The sequence below is a fragment of the Pseudorca crassidens genome, chromosome 10, assembly GCF_039906515.1.
Source record: "Pseudorca crassidens isolate mPseCra1 chromosome 10, mPseCra1.hap1, whole genome shotgun sequence".
In the NCBI taxonomy this organism is placed as follows: Eukaryota; Metazoa; Chordata; class Mammalia; order Artiodactyla; family Delphinidae; genus Pseudorca; species Pseudorca crassidens.
In genome coordinates, this window is record NC_090305.1 from 75776797 (window position 1) to 75800110 (window position 23314).

At 37.5% G+C, this 23314-nt stretch overlaps 1 protein-coding gene across 1 annotated transcript in view; it reads right to left on the reverse strand.

Annotated features, from left to right (window-relative positions):
• Positions 1-23314, reverse strand: part of DNAH12 (dynein axonemal heavy chain 12) — a 228900-nt gene that overhangs the window by 183390 nt on the left and 22196 nt on the right. Inside the window, exons 4-5 of the mRNA XM_067754844.1 lie at positions 11388-11469; positions 11161-11187 (exon numbers count right to left, since the gene is read on the reverse strand). Coding sequence (XP_067610945.1) covers positions 11161-11187; positions 11388-11469 — 109 coding nt within the window. The remainder of the gene's footprint in view (positions 1-11160; positions 11188-11387; positions 11470-23314) is intronic.

The following is a 23314-nucleotide window of genomic DNA, read 5'->3' on the forward strand; positions in this document are numbered from 1 at the left end:
GTAGTCAAGGGGAAAGAGGAAGACCTGATCTAAGGCTAGGACAAAAAGAGGACTGATTGGAGAAATATTCGTAGCATTTGGGGACTAATTGTATGGCAGAGAGAGGGGGAAAAAGAAGTTAAGACTCAGGTGTATTAAGCATGAGTGATTGGGTAAATAGCGATAACTAGAAGAGAGAATAAGGAGGAAGAGACGTCTTATGGAAGAAGCTGATAAGTTCATTTTTTCTGACATGTTGAATTTGAGGTATTTGTGCATCAAAATCTATGGGAGTCATCAAAATATGGAAGGTACTTGAAATCAGAAGAGAATCATCCAGGAAGATTCAAGGAAAGAGAACACTGGGCCACAGTCAGGCAGGGAAGCAAAACCCATGAAGATGACAGAGAAATAATATTTAGAGAACTAGAAAAATAAGTATAAGGGCATTTAAAAGGAAATGAATATTCAGCAGTGTCAAAAATCAGCTGGAATTGTCACTATTTTTTATTTTAGCCATACTAATGGGTATGTAGTGATAACTCATCACAGTTTTAATTTACATTTCCCTAACAGTTAATAATGTTGAGCATCTTTGATGTGCTTATTTGCCATCCATATATCCTCTTTGGTAAAATGTCTAGTCATGTCTTTTACTCATTTTCTAATTGGAGTTTTTGTTTTTATCCTGTTAGTTTTGAGAGTTCTTAAATATTCTAGATACAAGTCCTTTGTTGGATATGTGATTTGTGAATATATTCTTGCAGTATGTAGCATGTTTTTTCATCCTCTTAACAGAATCTTTCACCTAGCTATAGTTTTTAATTTTTATGAAATAAAATTTATTGGTTTTTTTATGGATTGTGCTTTTTATTTTTTGGCCGTGCTGCGCAGCACGCAGGATCTTAGTTCCCCGAACATGGATTGAACTCATGCCCACTGCAATGGAAGTGCAGAGTCTTAACCACCGAACAGCCAGGGAAGTCCCAGACTGCTTTTTTAAATTGGGTACAGTTGATTTACAATATATATTAGTTTTAGATGTACAACATAGTGATTCAAAATTTTTATAGATTATACTCCATTTAAAGTTATAAAATATAGGCTATATTCCCTGTGCTATACCATGTATCATTATAGCTTATTTATTTTATACATAGTAGTTTGTACCTCTTAATCACCTACCCCTATCTTGCCCCTCCTCCCTTTCCTCTCCCCACTGGTAACCACTAGTTTTTTCTCTGTATGTGTGAGTCTGTTTCTCTTTTGTTATATTACTTCATTTGTTTTATTTTTTAGATTCCACATATAAATGATAACATACAGTATTTACCTTTCTCTGTCTGACTCATTTCTCTATGCATAAAACTCTCCAGGTTTATCTTTGTTGTTGCAAATGGAAAATTTTCATTCTTTTTTATGGCTGAGTTATTCCATTACATATATATATATATGTATATAAATTATATATATGTATATAAATTCACATCTTCCTTATCCACGTCTTGGCTTTTGTAAATAATGCTGTTGTGAACATTAGGGTGCATTTATCTTTTTGATTAGTGTTTTTGTTTTCTTTGGATATATACCCAGAAATGGAATGGTGGGGTCATATGTAGTTCTATTTTTAGTTTTTAGAGGGACCTCCACACTGTTTCCCATAGTGGCTGCACCAATTTATGTTCCCACCAACAGTGTACAAGGGCTCCCTTCTCTCTACATCCTCACCAACATTAGTTATTTGTGGTCATTTTTTTTTAACATCGTCATTGGAGTATAATTGCTTTACAATGGTGTGTTAGTTTCTGCTTTATAACAAAGGGAATCAGCTATGCATATACATATTCCCTCCCTCTTGCATCTCCCTCCCACCCCTCTAGGTGGTCACACAGCACTGAGCTGATCTCCCTGTGCAATGCAGCTACTTCCCACTAGCTATCTATTTTACATTTGGTACTGTATATATGTCCATGCCACTCTCTCACTTCGTCCCAGCTTACCCTTCCCACTCCCCGTGTCCTCAAGTCCATTCTCTGCATCTGTGTTTTTATTCCTGTCCTGCCCCTAGGCTCTTCAGAACCTTTTTTTTTTTTTTTGATTCCATGTATATGTGTTAGCATATGGTATTTGTTTTTCTCTTTCTGACTTACTTCACTCTGTATGACAGACTCTAGGTCCATCCACCCAACTACAAATAACTCAATTTCATTTCTTTTTATGGTTGAGTTATATTCCATTGTATATATGTGCCACATCTTCTTTATCCATTCATCTGTCGATGGACACTTAGGTTGCTTCCATGTCCTGGCTATTGTAAATAGAGCTGCAATGAACACTATGGTACAAGACTCTTTTTGAATTATGGTTTTCTCAGGGTATATGCCCAATAGTGGGATTGCTGGGTCATACAGTAGTTCTATTTGTAGTTTTTTAAGGAAACTCCATACTGTTCTCCATAGTGGCTGTATCAATTTACATTCCAACCAAGAGTGCAAGAGGGTTCCCTTTTCTCCACATGCTCTCCAGCATTTATTGTTTGTAGATTTTTTGATGATGGCCATTCTGACTGGTGTGAGGTGATATCTCATTGTAGTTTTGATTTGCATTTCTCTAATGATTAGTGATGTTGAGCATCCTTTCATGTGTTTGTTGGCAATCTGTATATCTTCTTTGGAGAAATGTCTATTTAGGTCTTCTGCCCATTTTTGGATTGGGTTGTTTGTGTTTTTGATATTGAGCTGCATGAGCTGCTTGTATATTTTGGAGATTAATCTTTTGTCAGTTTCTTCATTTGCAAATATATTCTCCCATTCTGAGAGTTCTCTTTTCATTTTGTTTATGGTTTCCTTTGCTATGCAAAAGCTCTTAAGTTTCATTAGGTCCCATTTGTTTATTTTTGTTTTTATTTCCATTTCTCTAGGAGGTGGGTCAAAAAGAATCTTGCTGTGATTTATGTCATAGAGTGCTCTGCCTATGTTTTCCTCTAAGAGTTTGATAATGTCTGGCCTTACATTTAGGTCTTTAATCCATTTGGAGTTTATTTTTGTGTATGGTGTTACAGAGTGTTCTAATTTCATTCTTTTACATGTAGCTGTCCACTTTTCCCAGCACCAATCATTGAAGAGGCTGTCTTTTCTCCATTGCATATTCTTGCCTCCTTTATCAAAAATAAGGTGACCATATGTGTGTGGGTTTATCTATGGGCTTTCTATCCTGTTCCATTGATCTATATTTCTGTTTTAGTGCCAGTACCATACTGTCTTGATTACTGTAGCTTTGTAGTATCGTCTGAAGGCAGGGAGCCTGATTCCTCCACCTCTGTTTTTCTTTCTTAACATTGTTTTGGCTACCAGCCCCAGTGATAAGGAGGTTGAAATAGCATATAGTGATGAAGCCAAAAGATTTACCAAGTAAAATAGCACTTACGAGAGAGATGTCTTCACATCTTCCCCTGACTAAGAACATGCTTTTCCTAACACACTGCTCCTCTTCCTATAAAGTAGAAACTTTATTTTGTACAAACATGCAGTTATTCCAGATTAGTATAAAGGGTAGACAAGGTATAGTAGCTATCGTTAAATATATACTCCTAAGCAGTGTCATTTTAAAATTGTTTTACCCTGCTTACCTCCCCTACCCTGTATCCTCCTCTCCTCTAATTTGGAGACACTCCATAAAAAATTTTCACTTTAGAGGTACTTTGCCATCTCTCTAGAGCCCTCACCACTGTCTCCATTCACTGTTATAGATGGCAGAACTTTTGAGGTGCACTGTTTAACTGTTAAAATAGTAACCACAACCTCATCAGGCCCAAAATGGAGCACAATGCATGGTAGAAGGAATATTTATGTATTTTTGGAATTTTATAATATTTAGTAAGAGTATATGAAAGTATTGCTACTGTATCAAAATATATTGTTTCAATTTAATCTATTCTGGATATGTACTAAAGGATGTTACCACAAGAGAAGAGAGCCTTCTACAGAAAGTCTCTACAGATTTTGCTATTTTACTTTGTATGTGGATTTTTACTTTTGCCTAAACGCATTTATACTTCATATCAATTATAACATCTGACACTATGTAGAAGCTAAAAATTTAGAGGGAGTAACATTATTTTCAAGATCTTCTTCAAGCCTCTTATGCCTATTAAGAGAAACCAATCGGCACCTGATACTCACTGTCTAAATATGTTACTGGTAATATGTATTTTGCCCAGTGCCATTCATTTGGAACATAATTGTTTTCTTCTTTTATTTTAAAAATGCTCCTTTTTAAGGTAAGCATCAGCCTTGTTGTTTGTAGATCTTTTGAGCAACACTATGTAAAATTATATTTAGTTGATTTAGCTATAGCAGTACAATGATAAGTAATATAAAAATTAACCTAAGGGGGAAAAAAAAAGATTGCTTTGGCTATTTGGGCCTCTTTTGTGTTTCCATACAAATTGTGAAATTTTTTGTTCTAGTTCTGTGAAAAATGCCAGTGGTAGTTTGATAGGGATTGCACTGAATCTAGATTGCTTTGGGTAGTATAGTCATTTTCACATGTTGATTCTTCCAATCCAAGAACATGGTATATCTCTCCATCTGTTTGTATCATCTTTAATTTCTTTCATCAGTGTCTTATACTTTTCTGCATACAGGTCTTTTGTCTCCCTAGGTAGGTTTATTCCTAGGTATTTTATTCTTTTTGTTGCAATGGTAAAAGGGAGTGTTTCCTTAATTTCTCTTTCAGATTTTTCATCATTAGTGTATAGGAATGCAAGAGATTTCTGTGCATTAATTTGGTATCCAGCTACTTTACCAAATTCATTCATTAGCTCTAGTAGTTTTCTGGTGGCATCTTTAGGATTCTCTATGTATAGTATCAGGTCATCTGCAAACAGTGACAGCTTTACTTCTTCTTTGCCAGTTTGGATTCCTTTTATTTCTTCTTCATCTCAGATTGCTGTGGCTAAAACTTCCAAAACTATGTTGAAGAATAGTGGTTAGAGTGGACAACCTTGTCTTGTTCCTGATCTCAGAGGAAACAGTTTCAGTTTTTCACCATTAAGAACGATGTTGGCTGTGGGTTTGTCATATATGGCCTTTATTATGTTGAGGAAAGTTCCCTCTATGCCTGCACTCTGGGGGGTTTTTATGATAAATGGTGTTGAATTTTGTCAAAAGCTTTTTCTGCATCTATTGAAATTATCATATGGTTTTTCTCCTTCAGTTTGTTAATATGGTGTATCACATTGATTGATATGCATATACTGAAAAATCTTTGCATTCCTGGGATAAATCCTACTTGATCGTGGTGAATGATCCTTTGAATGTGCTGTTGGATTCTGTTTGCTAGTATTTGGTTGAGGAATTTTGCATCTATGTTCATCAGTGATATTGGCCTGTAGTTTTCCTTCTTTGTGACATCCTTCTCTGGTTTTGGTAACAGGGTGATGGTGGCCTCATAGAATGAGTTTGGGAGTGTTCCTCCCTCTGCTATATTTTGGAAGAGTTTGAGAAGGATAGGTGTTAGCTCTTCTCTAAATGTTTCATAGAATTCGACTGTGAAGCCATTTGGTCCTGGGCTTTTGTTTGTTGGAAGATTTTTAATCACAGTCAGTGCTTCTGATTGGTTTGTTTATGTTTTCTATTTCTTCCTGGTTCAGTCTCAGAAGGTTGTGCTTTTCTAAGAATTTGTCCATTTCTTCCAGGTTGTCCATTTTATTGGCATATATTTGCTTGTAGTAACCACTCATGATCCTTTGTATTTCTGCAGTGTCAGTTGTTACTTCTCCTTTTTCATTTCTAATTCTATGGATCTGAGTCCTCTCTCTTTTTTTCTTGATGAGTCTGGCTAATGGTTTATCAATTTTGTTTATCTTCTCAAAGAACCAGCCTTTAGTTTTATTGATCTTTGCTATCATTTCCTTCATTTGTTTTTCATTTATTTCTGATCGGATCTTTATGATTTCTTTCCTTCTGCTAACTTTGGGTTATTTTTCTTCTTCTTTCTCTAATTGCTTTAGGTGCAAGGGTGGGTTGTTTATTAGAGATGTTTCTTGTTTCTTGAGGTAGGATTGTATTGCTATAAACTTCCCTTGTAGAACTGCTTTTGCTGCATCCCATAGGTTTTGGTCATTGTGTTTTCATTGTCATTTGTTTCTAGCTACTTTTTGATTTCCTCTTTGATTTCTTCAGTGATCTCTTGCTTATTTAGTTGTGTACTGTTTAGCCTCCATGTGTTCGTATTTTTTACAGATTTTTTCCTGTAATTAATATCTAGTCTCATAGTGTTGTGGTTGGAAGATACTTGATACGATTTCAATTTTCTTAAATTTACCAAGGCTTGATTTGTGACCCAAGATATGCTCTATCCTGGAGATTGTGCCATGAGCACTTGAGAAGAAAGTGTATTCTGTTGTTTTTGGATGAAATGTCCAATAAATGTCAATTAAGTCCATCTTGTTTAATGTATCATTTAAAGCTTGTGTTTCCTTACTTATTTTCATTTTGGTTGATCTTTTCATTGGTGAAAGTGGGCTGTTAAAGTCCCCTACTATGATTGTGTTACTGTCAATTTCCCCCTTTATGGCTGTAAGCATTTGCCTTATGTATTGAGGTGCTCCTATGTTGGGTGCATAAATATTTACAATTGCTACATCTTCTTCTTGGATTGACCCCTTGATCATTACGTAGTGTCCTTCTTTGTGTCTTGAAATAGTCTTTATTTTAAGTCTCTTTAGTCTGATATGAGAATTGCTACCCCAGCTTTCTTTTGATTTCCATTTGCATGGAATTTCTTTTTCCATCCCCTCACTTTCAGTCTGTATGTGTTCCTAGGTCTGAAGTGCGTCTCTTGTAGACAGCATATATATGGGTCTTGTTTTTGTATCCATTCAGCCAGTCTATGTCTTTTGGTTGGAGCATTTAATCCATTTACATTTAAGGTAGTTACTGATATGTATGTTCCTATTACCATTTTCTTAATTGTTTTGGGTTTGTTATTGTAGGTCTTTTCCTTCTCTTTTGTTTCCTGCCTAGATACATTCCTTTAGCATTTGTTGTAAAGCTGGTTTGGTGGTGCTGAATTCTTTTAGCCTTTGCTTGTCTGTAAAGGTTTTACTTTCTCTGTCGAATCCGAATGAGATCCTTGCTGGGTAGAGTAATCTTGGTTGTAAGTTTTTCCCTTTCATCACTTTAAATATGTCCTGCCACTCCCTTCTGGCTTGCAGAGTTTCTGCTGAAAGATCGGCTGTTAACCTTATGGGGATTCCCTTGTATGTTACTTGTTGTTTTTCCCTTGCTGCTTTTAATATTTTTTCTTTGTATTTAATTTTTGATAGTTTGATTAATATCTGTCTTGGTGTGTTTCTCCTTGGATTTATCCTGTATGGGACTCTCTGCGCTTCCTGGACTTGATTGACTGTTTCCTTTCCCATATTAGGGAAGTTTTCAACTATAATCTCTTCAAATATTTTCTCAGTCCCTTTCTTTGTCTCTTCTTCTTCTGGGACCCCTATAATTTGAATGTTGGTGGGTTTAATGTTGTCCCAGAGGTCTCTGAGTCTCTCCTCAATTCTCTTCATTCTTTTTCTTTATTCTGCTCTACAGTAGTTATTTCCACTATTTTATCTTCCAGGTCACTTATCCGTTCTTCTGCCTCAATTATTCTGCTATTGATCCCTTCTAGAGAATTTTTAATTTCATATATTGTGTTGTTCATCATTGTTGGTTTGCTCTTTAGTTATTCTAGGTCCTTGTTAAATGTTTCTTGTATTTTCTCCATTCTATTTCCAAGATTTTGGATCATTTTTACTATCATTACTCTGAATTCTTTTTCAGGTAGACTGCCTATTTCCTCTTCATTTCTTTGGTCTGGTGGGTTTTTACCTTGCTCCTTCATCTGCTGTGTGTTTCTCTCTTTTCTCATTTTGCTTAACTTATTGTGTTTGGGGTCTCCTTTTCACAGGCTGCAGGTTCGTAGTTCCTGTTGTTTTTTGTGTCTGCCCCCAGTGGGTAAGCTTGGTTCAGTGGGTTGTGTAGGCTTCCTGGTGGAGGGGACTGGTATCTGTGTTCTGGTGGATGAGTCTGGATCTTGTCTTTGTGGTGGGCAGGGCCGAGTCCAGTGGTGTGTTTTGGGGTGTCTGTGGCATTATTATGATTTTAGGCAGCCACTCTGCTAATGGGTGGTGTTGTGTTTCTGTCTTGCTAGTTGTTTGGCATAGTGTTTCCAGCACTGTAGCTTGCTGGTCATTGAGTGGAGCTGGGTCTTAGCGTTTAGATGGAGATCACTGGGAGAGCTTTCACCATTTGATATTACATGGAGCCGGGAGATCTCTGGTGGACCAATGTCCTGAGCTCAGCTCTCCCACCTCAGAGGCACAGGCCTGACACCCAGCTGGAGCACCAAGACCCTGTCAGCCACATGGCAACAACAACTCTGTCAATATGTCTTCATCAACCATATGAGCAATGCCAATGTGGGACCCAGTACCATTCACTTGGTGGAAGAATTCTGGGTTCAGGCAGGGGACAGGCACAGTGCAGGTGATATCTGGATATTGCTTGACACTTTACAGACTGTTCTCAATGGATTTCCCTTCTTTGTTGAGCTTCAAAGCTTCCAAGATATTGGGAGCTGGGAAGTGAAAGGCAGAGGGAGGGAGCACAGGACAGGAGCAGCCCCTGGGCGTTTGCCCATGGGAGTGGCTGCCTCTGTGGTCTTTTTGATGGTAGTCATTTTGACAGGTGTGAGGTGATATCTCATTGTGGTTTTTGATTTCATTTCTCTGATGAATGAATGATAAATGAATGTTGAGCATCTTTTCATGTGCTTGTTAGCCATCTGTATGTCTTCTTTAGAAAAATGTCTATTCAGGTCTTCTGCCCATTTTTTAATTGGGTTATTTGTTTTTTTGACATTAAGTTAGTTGTATGAGCTGTTTATATACCTTGGATACTAACCCTTTACCAGTCATATGATTTGCAAATATTTTCTCCCATTCAGTAGGTTGCCTTTTCATTTTGTTGATGGTTCTGCTGTGCAAAAGCTTTCAAGTTTAATTAGGTCCCATTCATTTATTTTTGCTTTTGTTTTCTTTGCCTTGGGAGACCAATCCAAAAAAAATATTGCTACAATTTATGTCAAAAAGTATTCTGCCTATGTTACCTTCTAGGAGTTTTATGGTTTCCAATCTTACATTTAGGTCCTTAATATGGATTGTGCTTTTGATGTCATGTCTAAGAATTCTTGGCCAAGTCCTAGATTTTCTTCTAAAAGTTTTAAAATAATTTTGTTTTACATTTAAATCTATGATCAATTTTTAGTTAATTTTTGTACAATAGGCAAAGTTTAGGCTGAGGTTTGGGGTTTTTGTTGTTTATTTCTTTTGTTATTTTATGGTTGTCCTATTGCTCTACCCCATTTGTTGAAAAGATTATCCTTTTTCCATTGAACTGACTTTTGCACCTTTGTCAAAAATCAGTTGGCTGTAGCTGAGTGTGTCTATTTCTGAGTCATCTATTCTGTTCTACTGATACATGTGTTCAATTATTTAAAAGTAAAAAGTTTTTAAAAGTCAGCTGAAGGTCTAGTGAGAGAAATATTGAAAAAATATCCTTTGGGTTTGGCAACTACTGGTCATTGGTGACATTTATGATGAAGTGGTGGAGTTCCTAGAAGCCAGATTGCCAAGGCAGTGGGTTTAAGAGTGAATTACTGTTTCATACCCAGCTACCTATTTTAGATTGTAAGACACTAAAGGCAAAAACTATGGAGGAAGGATGAGGATGCTAAACACATACACACAAAAATATCTTGCAGTTCACCCAGCCTCACATTAAATATTTATAAATGTTTGGGGGTTGTTTTATATCAGTTCTTACATCTAGTAAAGAGGCAAATCCACAGCCCAAGTCTCCGGAAAAGTTGGGAGGCAGAGGGAGAGGAGGAGGAGTATTTTAAAAAGACAAAAAACTTGGATTAGCTAAAATGAGATTCTTCCAAAGAGCCTCAGTCAGTAGGAAGGTATCCTTAGCCCTCTATCCCAAGAGGGAACTTCAAGGGTTCTGGAAAGCCTGTACCCCCATCTGGTAATATGCTGCATAAATTCTTCTTTTGTGTAACCAGCTCCATAACTTTCCATATCCTTTGCTGTTAAGGAGATTTTACATGTTTTCATCTTTCCAACAATCACATCACAGTCCCATGTTGTCACCCATGCAGTCAGTGTCTTTTTTTTTTTAATCTCTATCATCTAGCATGTGGGTGGCACACAATGGATTCAAAATAAGCAGTCATCATTATATCAACATCAAGACAATGAAAAGGGAGATGTATTTTCCTTTATAACTACCACTTTGGATATTTTTTTTCAGTTCTTTGGAATAACAACAAAAATATTTACAATTAATCCTCAAATAATGAATAGCAACAAAAATGTAACTCTTAAAACCTGTATAGGGGCTTCCTTGGTGTTGCAGTGGTTGAGCGTCTGCCTGCCAATGCAGGGGACATGGGTTCGTGCCCTGATCTGGGAAGATCCCACATGCCATGGAGCGGCTGGGCCCGTGAGCCATGGCCGCTGAGCCTGAGCATCTGGAGCCTGTGCTCCACAACGGGAGAGGCCACAACAGTGAGAGGCCCACGTACCACAAAAACAAACAAACAAACAAAAAAACCTATATTGTCAGGCCTTCCCTGGTGGCACAGTGGTTAAGAATCCGCCTGCCAATGCAGGGGACACGGGTTCGAACCCTGGTCCAGGAAGATCCTACATGCCGTGGAGCAACTAAGCCCATGCGCCACAACTACTGAGCCTGCGCTCTAGAGCCCATGAGCCACAACTACGGAGCCCGCGTGCCACAACTACTGAAGCCTGTTTGCCTAGAGTCCGTACTCTGCAACAAGAGAAGCCACCGCAGTAAGAAGCCACGCACTGCAACGAAGAGTAGCCCCTGCTCTCTGCAACTAGATAAAACCCGTGTGCAGCAATGAAGACCCAATGCAGCCAAAAATAAATAAATAAAACCTGCATTGTCATCATGGCACGCTTGTACCTTTGGCAGAGAAAATAATGTTTCTAAATTTCTTTCTTCTCTAGGATGGAATTTAGCAGGTGGTCTTAGAAGGAGCTACTCTGTAACAATTTGTTTGAACATTTTCAAAGCAAGAAATATAAAAAATTGAACTCACTCCTTTCTTTTTAATTTCACTGGTCATCTGTCAAAAGCAAACAAACAAGACATAATTAAATCAAGAAGAAAGTTTTTAAAGTAATTTTAAATTTTTTAAATCAAAAATATAAATAGTTTTAAATATATGTATTATTCTTTAAAAATACTAGTTATATTGAGACTGATTTAAAATAAGAGTTAAAATAGTATAAAGATACACTTTTTAAAGAGAAAATATAAACCTACAGTTGGAGGATAATCTGGCTCTGGTGATGAAGGTGTTCTTTTATCCAATGTTCTGGCTAAATTTCGTTTGGCTCCTTCAATTCTGAAATTTATAGTTAGAACAATGTATGATTTTCTTGAATATAACATTAAGATATATTATTAAAACATAACAATTTGAACATTTTTTCAACTATACTTGAAGAAGAGATATTCAAGAGTTCTTTACCTTACTGAATTTTCTGTAAGAAATAAATCTCAATTGCCATTATCAATGAGTCCTAATATTCAAATTATTCATGTGTAATATAAAAGGAGACTAAAAATAATAATCAATAATGTTCAATTATAACATGACAATTTTTAAGTTAATCCTGATGCATGTGGGCCCTTATGTATGTGTTATCTCTGTTCAAATGCCACACTGTCAGAGAAGACTACCCTTACCCCTTACATTAAGTAGCACTTCCTTCACTATCCATCCCTTTTATCCTCACTTACCTTGCTTCATAGTACTTACCACCATTTGACATACTATATGTTGTAGACCGTTTTATTCATTGCCTTATCCCAATGCTCAGAATAGTACCTGCTACATAGTAGGTGCTCAATAAAAAGTTGTGAATGTAGGAATTTATCATCCATAAAATATAATTTCTTCTTTAAATAAAATTATATCATCATATAATCTGTTCATCTGTCACCAAATACTTACTGAATGTTTATATTCTGCAAGATACCCTACTAGGTTTATTTTTTGGAAAGTACCTTTTCTTTTTTTTAATTTAATTATTTTTATTTATTTGTGGCTGCGTTGGGTCTTCGTTGCTGCTCATGGGCGCTACTCTTCATTGCAGTGCACGGGCTTCTCATTGTAGTGGCTTCTTTTGTTGCAAAGCATGGGCTCTAGGCACGCAGGCTTCAGTAGTTGCGACACGCAGGCTCAGTAGTTGTGGCCCATGGGCTCTAGAGCGCAGGCTCAGTAGTTCTGGCACACGGGCTTAGTTGCTCCGTGGCATGTGGGATCTTCCCGGACCAGGGATCGAACCCATGTCCCCTGCATTGGCAGGCGGATTCTTAACCACTGCGCCACCAGGGAAGTCCCTACTAGGTTTTATTAAAACATAGCAGCAACAAGTTTCAAGGAATTTATAAACTGAAAGTGTAGGAAGATAAGATCAGAGTGCCATATAAAAAGTATGGGAGGGCTTCTCTGGTGGCACAGTGGTTGAGAGTCCGCCTGCCGATGCAGGGGACATGGGTTCGTGCCCCGGTCTGGGAAGATCCCACATACCGTGGAGCAGCTGGGCCCGTGAGCCATGGCCGCTGAGCCAGTACATCCAGAACCTGTGCTCTGCAATGGGAGAGGCCACGACAGTGAGAGGCCCACGTACCGCAAAAAAGAAAAAAAAAAAAGTATGGGACCCTGATGGTTCAGAGGAGGGACAAGTTCACTTCCACCTGAAGGTATATTTGAAGGTTATGTGAACAAGTTAGCATTTGCAATAAGCTTGAAATGAAGAAGAGGATCTCAGTTGGAGATGTGGCTTTCCTGGGCAGATGGATCTGAAAAGATAAAGGCCCTAAGAAACAGGAAGACAAGGGAACAATCAAAGGCAAAAATTGAAAATAAGGAGTTGTCCAATCTGCTCAGAAGTTATGGAACCAGATGGAGATAAGTTTGGAGAAGTGGACTGGAATATCTAGCTAAGGGTCTCAAATAGCAAGCTTTTTTATTAGTAGACAATGGGGAGTCACTAAGAGTTTTTAAGCATGAGAACATTTTTAGAAAGACAAATCTACCAGTTTGTAAAGTCTAAATACGCTAGAAGAGATGGCCAAAGCAGAAAGTATACAAGGGAAAGAAAAGAGACTTAAGAAAGAAGATTGAAGGATGTCAAGCGTGACAGGAATGAGGAAGAACAACTGAAGGAGGCAAAGGAGACATGGTCAGAGGCAAAAGGAGAACTAAAAGGAATTTGAAGGGAAGGATGGCCACCAGAACAATAAAGGCATAAACTAGTAAATGCCATAAAGAAAAAGATCATGTCTGTTTTGCTCACCTATCTATCCATAGCACTTAGATAGTGTCCATCAAGGTCAATAAATATCTGTAGAATGAATGATCAGAATAGTGGATGTGGAAAAGATTCTGCATATCTAGTTCAGTACTTTCTTTAATGCATGAATACTCTCAAAAATTTCAAGTTGTACCCCAGGATGGGTGAGGGGAGATGACATTCATCATTTTCTGAGGTAGCTCAATTTATTGTCAGCTAGCTCATATTCTTCGAAATAAATTTCTTGAGTTGTATCCTTTTAAATTATATTCTCTGGAGCTATATAAAAAAGTCACATTCCTCTTCTTTGTTACCCTTCCAAAACTTAGTAATACCTATCCAGTTCCTTTGACCATTCCTGTCAATAAAAGTTACCATTTATGGTGAGTTTCTGACGTTCTAGGCATTGGCATAAGATCTTTATATGCTTGGATCTCATTTAACTCTCACAGAAATCCTAAGAGGTAACCATTATTACAATATTATCCCCATCTTACAGATGGGAAGATGAGGATAAGCAAAGTTACTTGACTTGCCAAATTCACATTAATAAGCTGTAGAGATGGGATATGAACTCAGGCCTGTCTAAACTCCTCCCCATTAAGCAAATCAGTTCCCTTCAAATTAGGTAGTTTCAAAATTCCTCACTCTCATTGGTAGCTATAATGGTTTAGCAACATCCATCTTATAGTGTGACCCCAGAATTCCAGATGTTGCTTGACCAATGGAGGGTGAAAATTTTCTCTCCCACATTCTAGACATTCTTCATTTATTAAAAGAGACTAAGACTGAATTAGCTTTTATGAGTAGCCTCATTTCCCTGTTGTGCCTTACGGAGCTTGACTAAATCAAAATTAAAACATGATGACACAAAACCTATGGGATGCAGCAAAAGCTGTTTTAAGAGGGAAGTTTATAGCAATACAATCTCACCGCAGGAAACAAGAAAAATCTCAAATAAACAATCTAACCCTACACTTAAAACGACTAGAGAAAGAAGAACAAAGAAAACCCAAAGTCAGTAGAAGGAAAGAAACCATAAATATCACAGCAGAAATAAATGAAATAGAAATGAAGAAAACAATAGCAAAGATCAATAAAACTAAAAGTTAGTTCTTTGAGAAGATAAATAAAATTGATAAACCCTTAGACAGACTCATCAAGAAAAAAAGGTAAAGGATGCAAATCAATAAAATTGGAAATGAAAAAGGAGAAATCACAACTGACACTGCAGAAATACAAAGGATTATAAGACACTACTACAAAAAACTATATGCCAATAAAATGGACAACCATGAAGAAATAGACAAACTCTTGGAAAGGTACAATTTTCCAAGACTGACCAGGAAAAATTAGAAAATATAAACAGACATATCACAAGTAATGAAATTGAAACCATAATTTAAAATATTCCAACAAACAAAAGTCCAGGACCAGATGGCTTCACAGGCGAATTCTATCAAACATTTAGAGAAGAGCTAATACAGATCCTTCTCAATCTCTTCTAAAAAATTGCAGCAGGAGAAACACTCCCAAATTCATTCTACAAAGCCACCATCACCCAGAAAAAGATATCAAAAAAAAAGATTAAAGACCAATATCACTGATAAACATAGATGTAAAAATCCTGAACAAATTACTAGCAAACAGAATCCAACAACACATTAAATGGATCATACACCATGATCAAGTGGGATTTATTCCAGGGATGCAAGGATTTTTCAATATACGCAAATAAGTCAATGTGATACACCACATTAACAAATTAAGGAATAAAAAACATATGATCATCTCAATAGATGCAGAAAAAGCTTTCAACAAAATTCAACACCCATTTGTGATAAAAATTCTCCAGAAAATGGGCATGGGGGAACCTACCTCAACATAATAAAGGCCATATATGACAAACCCACAGAGAGCATAATTCTCAATGGTGAAAAACTGAAAGCATTTCCTCTAAGATCAGGAACAAGACAAGGATGTCCACTATCACCACTCTATTCAACATAGCTTTGGAAGTCCTAGCCACAGCAATCAGAGAAGAAAAGGAAACAAAGGGAATCCAAATTGAAAAAGAAGAAGTAAAACTGTCACTGTTTGCTGATGACGTGATACTATACATAGATAATCCTAAAGATGCCACCAGAAAACTACTACAACTAATCAATGAATTTGGTAAGGTTGCAGGATACAAAATTAAGTCACAGAAATCTCTGGCATTCCTATAAACCAACAATGAAAAATCAGGAAGAGAAAATAAGGAAACACTCCCATTTACCACTGCAACAAAAGAATAAAATACCTAAGAGTAAACCTGCCTAAGGTGGCAAAAGACTTGTACTCAGAAAACTATAATACACGGATGAAAGAAAACAAAGATGACATAAACAGACGGAGAATATATCATGTTCTTGGATTGGAAGAATCAATATTGTGAAAATGACTATACTACCCAAAGCAATCTACAGATTCAATGCAATCCCTATCAAACTACCAATGGCATTCTTCACAGAAGTAGAACAAAAAAATTTACATTTTGTATGGAAACACAAAATACCCCGAATAGCCAAAGCAATCTTGAGAAAGAAAAACAGAGTTGGAGGAATCAGGTGCCCTGACTTCAAACTATACCAAAAAGCTACAATAATTAAGACAGTATGGTACTGGCACAAAACAGAAATATAGGTCAATGGTACAAGATAGAATGCCCAGAGATAAACCCATGCACATATGGGCACCTAATTTATGACACAGGAGGCAAGAACATACAATGGAGAAAACACAGCCTCCTCAATAGGTGGTGCTCGGAAAACTGGACAGCTACATGTAAAAGAATGAAATTAGAACACTCCCTAACACCATACACAGAAATAAACTCCAAATGGATTAAAGACTTAATAAGACCAGACGCTATAAAACTCTTAGAGGAAAATATAGGAAAAACACTCTTTGACACAAACCACAGCAAGATCTTTTTTGACCCACCTTCTAGAGTAACAGAAATAAAAACAAAAATAAACAAATGGGACTTAAAAGCTTTTGCAGAGCAAAGGAAACCATCAACAAGACCAAAAGACAACCCTCAGACTGGGAGAAAATATTTGCAAATGAAACAACAGACAAAGGATTAAACTCCAAAATATACAAACAGCTCATGGAGCTCAATACCAAAAAAACAAACAAGCCAATTTAAAAATGGATGGAAGACCTAAATAGACATTTCACCAAGGAAGACATACAGATGGCCAAGAAGCACATGAAAAGATGTTCAACATCACTAATTATCACAGAAACGCAAATCAAAACTACAATGAGGTTTTTTTTTGTTTTTTACATCTGTACCTTTTTCTTTTTTTAACATCTTTATTGGACTATAATTGCTTTACAATGGCATGTTAGTTTCTGCTTTAAAACAAAGTGAATCTGTTATACATATACATATGTCCCCATATCTCTTCCCTCTTGCGTCTCCCTCCCTCCCACTCTCCCTTTCCCACCCCTCTAGGTGGTCACAAAGCACCGAGCTGATCTTGCTGGGCTACACGGCTACTTCTCACTAGCTATCTATTTTACATTTGGTAGTGTATATATGTCCATGCTACTCTCTCACTTTGTCCCATCTTACCCTTCCCCCTCCCCTTATCCTCAAGTCCATTCTCTAGTAGGTCTGCATCTTTATTCCCGTCTTGCCCCTAGGTTCTTCATGACCTTTTTTTTCTTGTTTAGATTCCACATATATGTGTTAGCATATGGTATTTGTTTTTCTCTTTCTGACTTACTTCACTCTGTATGACAGACTCTAGGTCCATCCACCTCACTACAAATAACTCAATTTCATTTCTTTTCATGGCTGAGTAATATTTCATTGTATATATGTGCCACATCTTCTTTATCCATTCATCTGTTGATGGACACTTAGGTTGCTTCCAAGTGGATGGGTATTGTAAACAGAGCTGCAATGAACATTGTGGTACATGACTTATTTTGAATTACGGTTATCTCAGGGTATATGCCCAGTAGTGGGATTGCTGGGTCATATTGCTGGCGGTTCTACTGTTAGATTTTTAAAGAACCTCCATACTGTTCTCCATAGCGGCTGTATCAATTTACATTCCCACCAACAGTGCAAGAGGGTTCCCTTTTTTCCACACAATCCACAGCATTTATAGTTTGTAGATCTTTTGATGATGGCCATTCTGAACGAAGTGAGATGATATCTCATTGTACTTTTGATTTGCATTTCTCTAATGATTAATGATGTTGAGCATTCTTTCAAGTGTTTGTTGGTAATCTGTATATCTTCATTGGAGAAATGTCTATTTAGGTCTTCTGCCCATTTTTGGATTGGATTGTTTGTTTTTTTGATATTCAGCTGCATGAGCTGCTTGTATATTTTGGAGATTAATCATTTGTCAGTTGCTTCATTTGCAAATATTTTCTCCCATTCTGAGGGTTGTCTTTTGGACTTGTTTATGGTTTCCTTTGCTGTGAAAAAGCTTTGAAGTTTCATTAGGTCCCATTTGTTTATTTTTGTTTTTATTTCCATTTCTCTAGGAGGTGGGTCAAAAAGGATCTTGCTGTGATTTATGTCATAGAGTGTTCTGCCTATGTTTTCCTCTAAGAGTTTGATAGTTTCTGGCCTTACATTTAGATCTTTAATCCATTTGGAGTTTATTTCTGTGTATGGTGTTATGGAGTGTTCTAATTTCATTCTTTTGTATGTAGCTGTCCAGTTTTCCCAGCACCACTTATTGAAGAGGCTGTCTTTTATCCCCTGTGTATTCTTGCCTCCTTTATCAAATATAAGGTGACCATATGTGCGTGGGTTTATCTCTGGGCTTTCTATCCTGTTCCATTGATCTATATTTCTGTTTTTGTGCCAGTACCATACTGTCTTGATTACTGTAGCTTTGTAGTATATAGTCTGAAGTCAGGGATCCTGATTCCTCTAGCTCCATTTTTCTGTCTCAAGATTGCTTTGGCTATTCAGGGTCTTTTGTGTTTCCATACAAATTGTGAATTTTTTTGTTCTAGTTCTGTGAAAAATGCCAGTGGTAGTTTGATAGGGATTGTATTGAATCTGCAGATTGCTTTGGGTAGTAGGGTCATTTTCACAATGTTGATTCTTCCAATCCAAGAACATGGTATATCTCTCCATCTATTTGTATCATTTTTAATTTCTTTCATCAGTATCTTATAGTTTTCTTCACACAGGTCATTTGTCTCCGTAGGTAGGTTTATTCCTAGATATTTTATTCTTTTTGTTGCAATGGTAAATGGGAGTGTTTTCTTAATTTCACTTTCAGATTTTTCATCATTAGTGTATAGGAATGCAAGAGATTTCTGTGCATTAATTTTGTATCCTGCAACTTTACCAAATTCATTGATTAGCTCTAGTAGTTTTCTGGTGGTATCTTTAGGATTCTCTATGTATAGCATCATGTCATCTGCGAACAGTGACAGTTTTACTTCTTTTTATTCAATTTGTATTTTATTTTTTTCTTCTCTGATTGCCGTGGCTAGGACTTCCAAAGCTATATTGAATAACAGCAGTGAGCGTGGACATCCCTGTCTTCTTCCTGATCTTAGAGGAAATGCTTTCAGTTTTTCACCATTGAGGATGATGTTGGCTGTGGGTTTGTCATATATGGCCTTTATTATGTTGAGGAAAGTTCCCTCTATGCCTACTTTTTGGAGGGTTTTTTTCATAAATGGGTGTTGAATTTTGTCAAAAGCTTTCTCTGCATATATTGAGATGATCATATGGTTTTTCTCCTTCAATTTGTTAATATGGTGTATTACATTGATTGATTTGTGTATACTGAAAAATCTTTGCATTCTTGGGATAAACCCCAGTTTATCGTGGTGTATGATCCTTTTAATGCGCTGTTGGATTCTGTTTGCTAGTATTTTGTTCAGGATTTTTGCATCTATGTTGATCAGTGATATTGGCCTGTAGTTTTCTTTCTTTGTGACATCTTTGTCTGCTTTTGGTATCAGGGTGATGGTGGCCTCGCAGAATGAGTTTGGGAGTGTTCCTACCTCTGCTATATTTTGGAAGAGTTTGAGAAGGATATGTGTTAGCTCTTCTCTAAATGTATGACAGAATTTGCCTGTGAAGCCATCTGGTCCTGGGCTTTTGTTTGTTGGAAGATTTCTTTTTTTTTCTTTGTGGTACGTGGGCCTCTCACTGTTGTGGCCTCTCCCTTTGCAGAGCACAGGCTCCAGACATGCAGGCTTAGCGGCCATGGCTCACGGGCCCAGCCGCTCCACGGCATGCAGGATCTTATGGACCGGGGCACAAACCCGTGTCCCCTGCATCGGCAGGTGGACTCTCAACCACTGCGCCACCAGTGAAGCCCTGTTGGAAGATTTTTAATCACAGTTTCAATTTCAGTGCTTGTGATTGGTCTGTTCATATTTTCTGTTTCTTCCTGGTTCAGTCATGGAAGGTTGTGAATTTCTAAGAATTTGTCCATTTCTTCCAGGTTGTCCATTTTATTGGCATATAGTTGCTTGTAGTAATCTCTCATGATCCTTTGTATTTCTGCAGTGTCAGTTGTTACTTCTCCTTTTTCATTTCTAATTCTATTCTATTGATTTGAGTCTTCTCCCTTTTTTTTTGATTGAGCCTAATGGTTTATCAATTTCGTTTATCTTCTCAAAGAACCAGCCTTTAGTTTTATTGATCTTTGCTATCATTTCCTTCATTTGTTTTTCATTTACTTCTGATCTGATCTTTATGATTTCTTTCCTTCTGCTAACTTTGGGGTTATTTTTGTTCTTCTTTCTCAAATTGCTTTAGGTGTAAAGTTAGGTTGTTTATTTGAGATGTTTCTTGTTTCTTAAGGTAGGGCTGTATTGCTATAAACTTCCCTCTTAGAACTGCTTTTGCTGCATCCCATAGTTTTTGGGTCGTCGTGTTTTCCTTGTCATTTGTTTCTAGGTATTTTTTTCATTTCCTCTTTGATTTCTCCACTGATCTCTTGGTTATTAAGTAGTGTATTGTTTAGCCTCCATGTGTTTGTATTTTTTACAGATTTTTTCCTGTAATTGATATCTAGTCTCATAGCATTGTGGTCAGAAAAGATACTTGATACAATTTCAATTTTCTTAAAATTACCAAGGCTTGATTTGTGACCCAAGATATGATCCATCCTGGAGAATGTTCCATGAGCACTTGAGAAGAATGTGTATTCTGTTGTTTTTGGATGGAATGTCCTATAAATACCAGTTAATTCCATCTTGTTTAATGTATCATTTAAAGCTTGTGTTTCCTTATTTATTTTCATTTTGGATGATCTGTCCATTGGTGAAAGTGGGGTGTTAAAGTCCCCTACTATGAATGTGCTACTTCCGATTTCCCCTTTCATGGCTGTTAGTATTTGCCTTATGTATTGAGATGCTCCTATGTTGGGTGCATAAATATTTACAATGTTTATATCTTCTTCATGGATTGATCCCTTGATCATTATGTAGTGTCCTTCTTTGTTTCTTGTAATAGTCTTTGTTTAAAGTCTGTTTTGTCTGATATGAGAATTGCTACTCCAGCTTTCTTTTTTTTTTTTTTTTGCGGTACGCGGGCCTCTCACTGTTGTGGCCTCTCCCCTTGTGGAGCACAGGCTCCGGACATACAGGATCAGTGGCCATGGCTCACGGGCCCAGCCGCTCCGCGGCATGTGGGATCTTCCCGGACTGGGGCACAAACCCATGTCCCCTGCATCGGCAGGCGGACTCTCAACCACTGCGCCACCAGGGAAGGCCCTCCAGCTTTCTTTTAATTTCCATTTGCATGGAATACCTTTTTCCATCCCCTCACTTTCAGTCTGTATGTGTCCCTAGGTCTGAAGTGGGTCACTTGTAGACAGCATATATATGGGTCTTGTCTTTGTATCCATTCAGCCAGTCTATGTCTTTTGGTTGGAACATTTAATCCATTTACGTTTAAGGTACTTATCTATATGTATGTTCCTATTACCATTTCCTTGATTGTTTTGGGTTTGTTATTGTAGCTCTTTTCCTTCTCTTGTGTTTCCTGCCTAGAGAATTTCCTTTAGTATTTGTTGTAAAGCTGGTTTGGTGGTGCTGGATTCTCTTAGAATTTGCTTGTCTCTAAAGGTTTTAATTTCTCTGTCAAATCTGAATGAGATTCTTGCAGGGTAGAGTAATCTTGGTTGTAGGTTTTTCTCCTTCATCACTTTAAATATGTCCTGCCATTCCCTTCTGGCTTGCGAAGTTTCTGCTGAAAGATCAGCTGTTAACCTTATGGGTATTCCCCTGTGTGTTACTTGTTGTTTTTCCCTTGCTGCTTTTAATATTTTTTCTTTGTATTTAATTTTTGATAGTTTGAATAATATGTGTCTTGGCATGTTTCTCCTTGGATTTATCCTGTATGGGACTCTCTGTGCTTCCTGGACTTCATTAACTATTTCCTTTCCCATATCAGGGAAGTTTTCACCTATAATCTCTTCAGATATTTTCTCAATCCCTTTGTTTTTCTCTTCTTCTTCTGGGACCCCTATAATTCGAATGTTGGTACATTCCTTGTTGTCGCAGAGGGTCTGAGACTCTCCTCAATTCTTTCCATTCTGTTTTCTTTATTCTGCTCTGCAGTAGTTATTTCCACTATTTTACCTTCCAGGTCACTTATCCGTTCTTCTGCCTCAGTTATTCTGCTATTGATCCCTTCTAGAGAATTTTTAATTTCACATATTGTGTTGTTCATCACTGTTTGTTTGCTCTTTAGTTCTTTTAGGTCCTTGTTAAATGTTTGTCGTATTTTCTCCATTCTATTTCCAAGATTTTGGATCATCTTTACTATCATTATTCTGAATTCTTTTTCAGGGAGACTGCCTATTTCCTCTTCATTTGTTAGATCTGGTGGGTTTTTATCTTGCTCCTTCATCTGCTGTGTGTTTCTCTCTCTTCTCATTTTGCTTAACTTACTATGTTTGGGGTCTCCTTTTTGCAGGCTGCAGGTCCGTAGTTCCCATTGCTTTTGTTGTCTGTCCCCAGTGGCTAAGGTTGGTTCAGTGAGTTGTGTAGGCTTCCTGGTGGAGGGGACTACTGCCCGTGTTCTGGTGGATGAAGGTGGATCTTGCCTTTCTGGTGGGCAGGTCCACGTCTGGTGGTGTGTTTTGGGGTGTCTGTGGCGTTATTATGATTTTAGGCAGCCTCTCTGCTTATGGATGGGGTTGTGTTCATGTTGTGCTAGTTTTTTGGCATAGGGTGTCCAGCACTGTAGCTTGCTGGTCATTCAGTGGAGCTGGGTCTTGGCGTTGAGATGGAAATCTCTGGGAGCTTTTCGCCATTTGATATTACGTGGAGCTGGGAGGTCCCTTGTGGACCAGTGTCCTGAACTTCACTGTCCCACCCCAGAGGCGCAGCCCTGATGCCTGGCTGGAGTAGCAAGAGCCTGTCATCCACATGGCTCCTAATAAAAGGGAGAAAAGAAAGAAAGAAAGAAAGGAAGGAAGGAAGGAACGAAGGAAGGAAGGAAAGAAGACAAAATAAAATAATGTAAAATAAACTAAAATATAGTTATTAAAATAAAAAATAATTAAGAAAAAAAAATTTTAAGTAAAAAAAACGGACAGACAGTACCCTAGGACAAATGGTGAAAGCAAAGCTATACAGACAAAATCACACACAGAAGCATACACATACACAGTCACAAAAAGAGAAAAAGGGATAAATATATACATATCGTTGCTCCCAAAGTCCACCTCCTCAACTTGGGATGATTCGTGTTCTATTCAGGTATTCCACAGATGCAAGGTACATCAAGTTGATTGTGGATATTTAATCTGCTGCTCCTGAGGCTGCTGGGAGAGATTTCCCTTTTTCTTCTTTGTTCACACAGCTCCCGGGGTTCAGCTTTGGATTTGG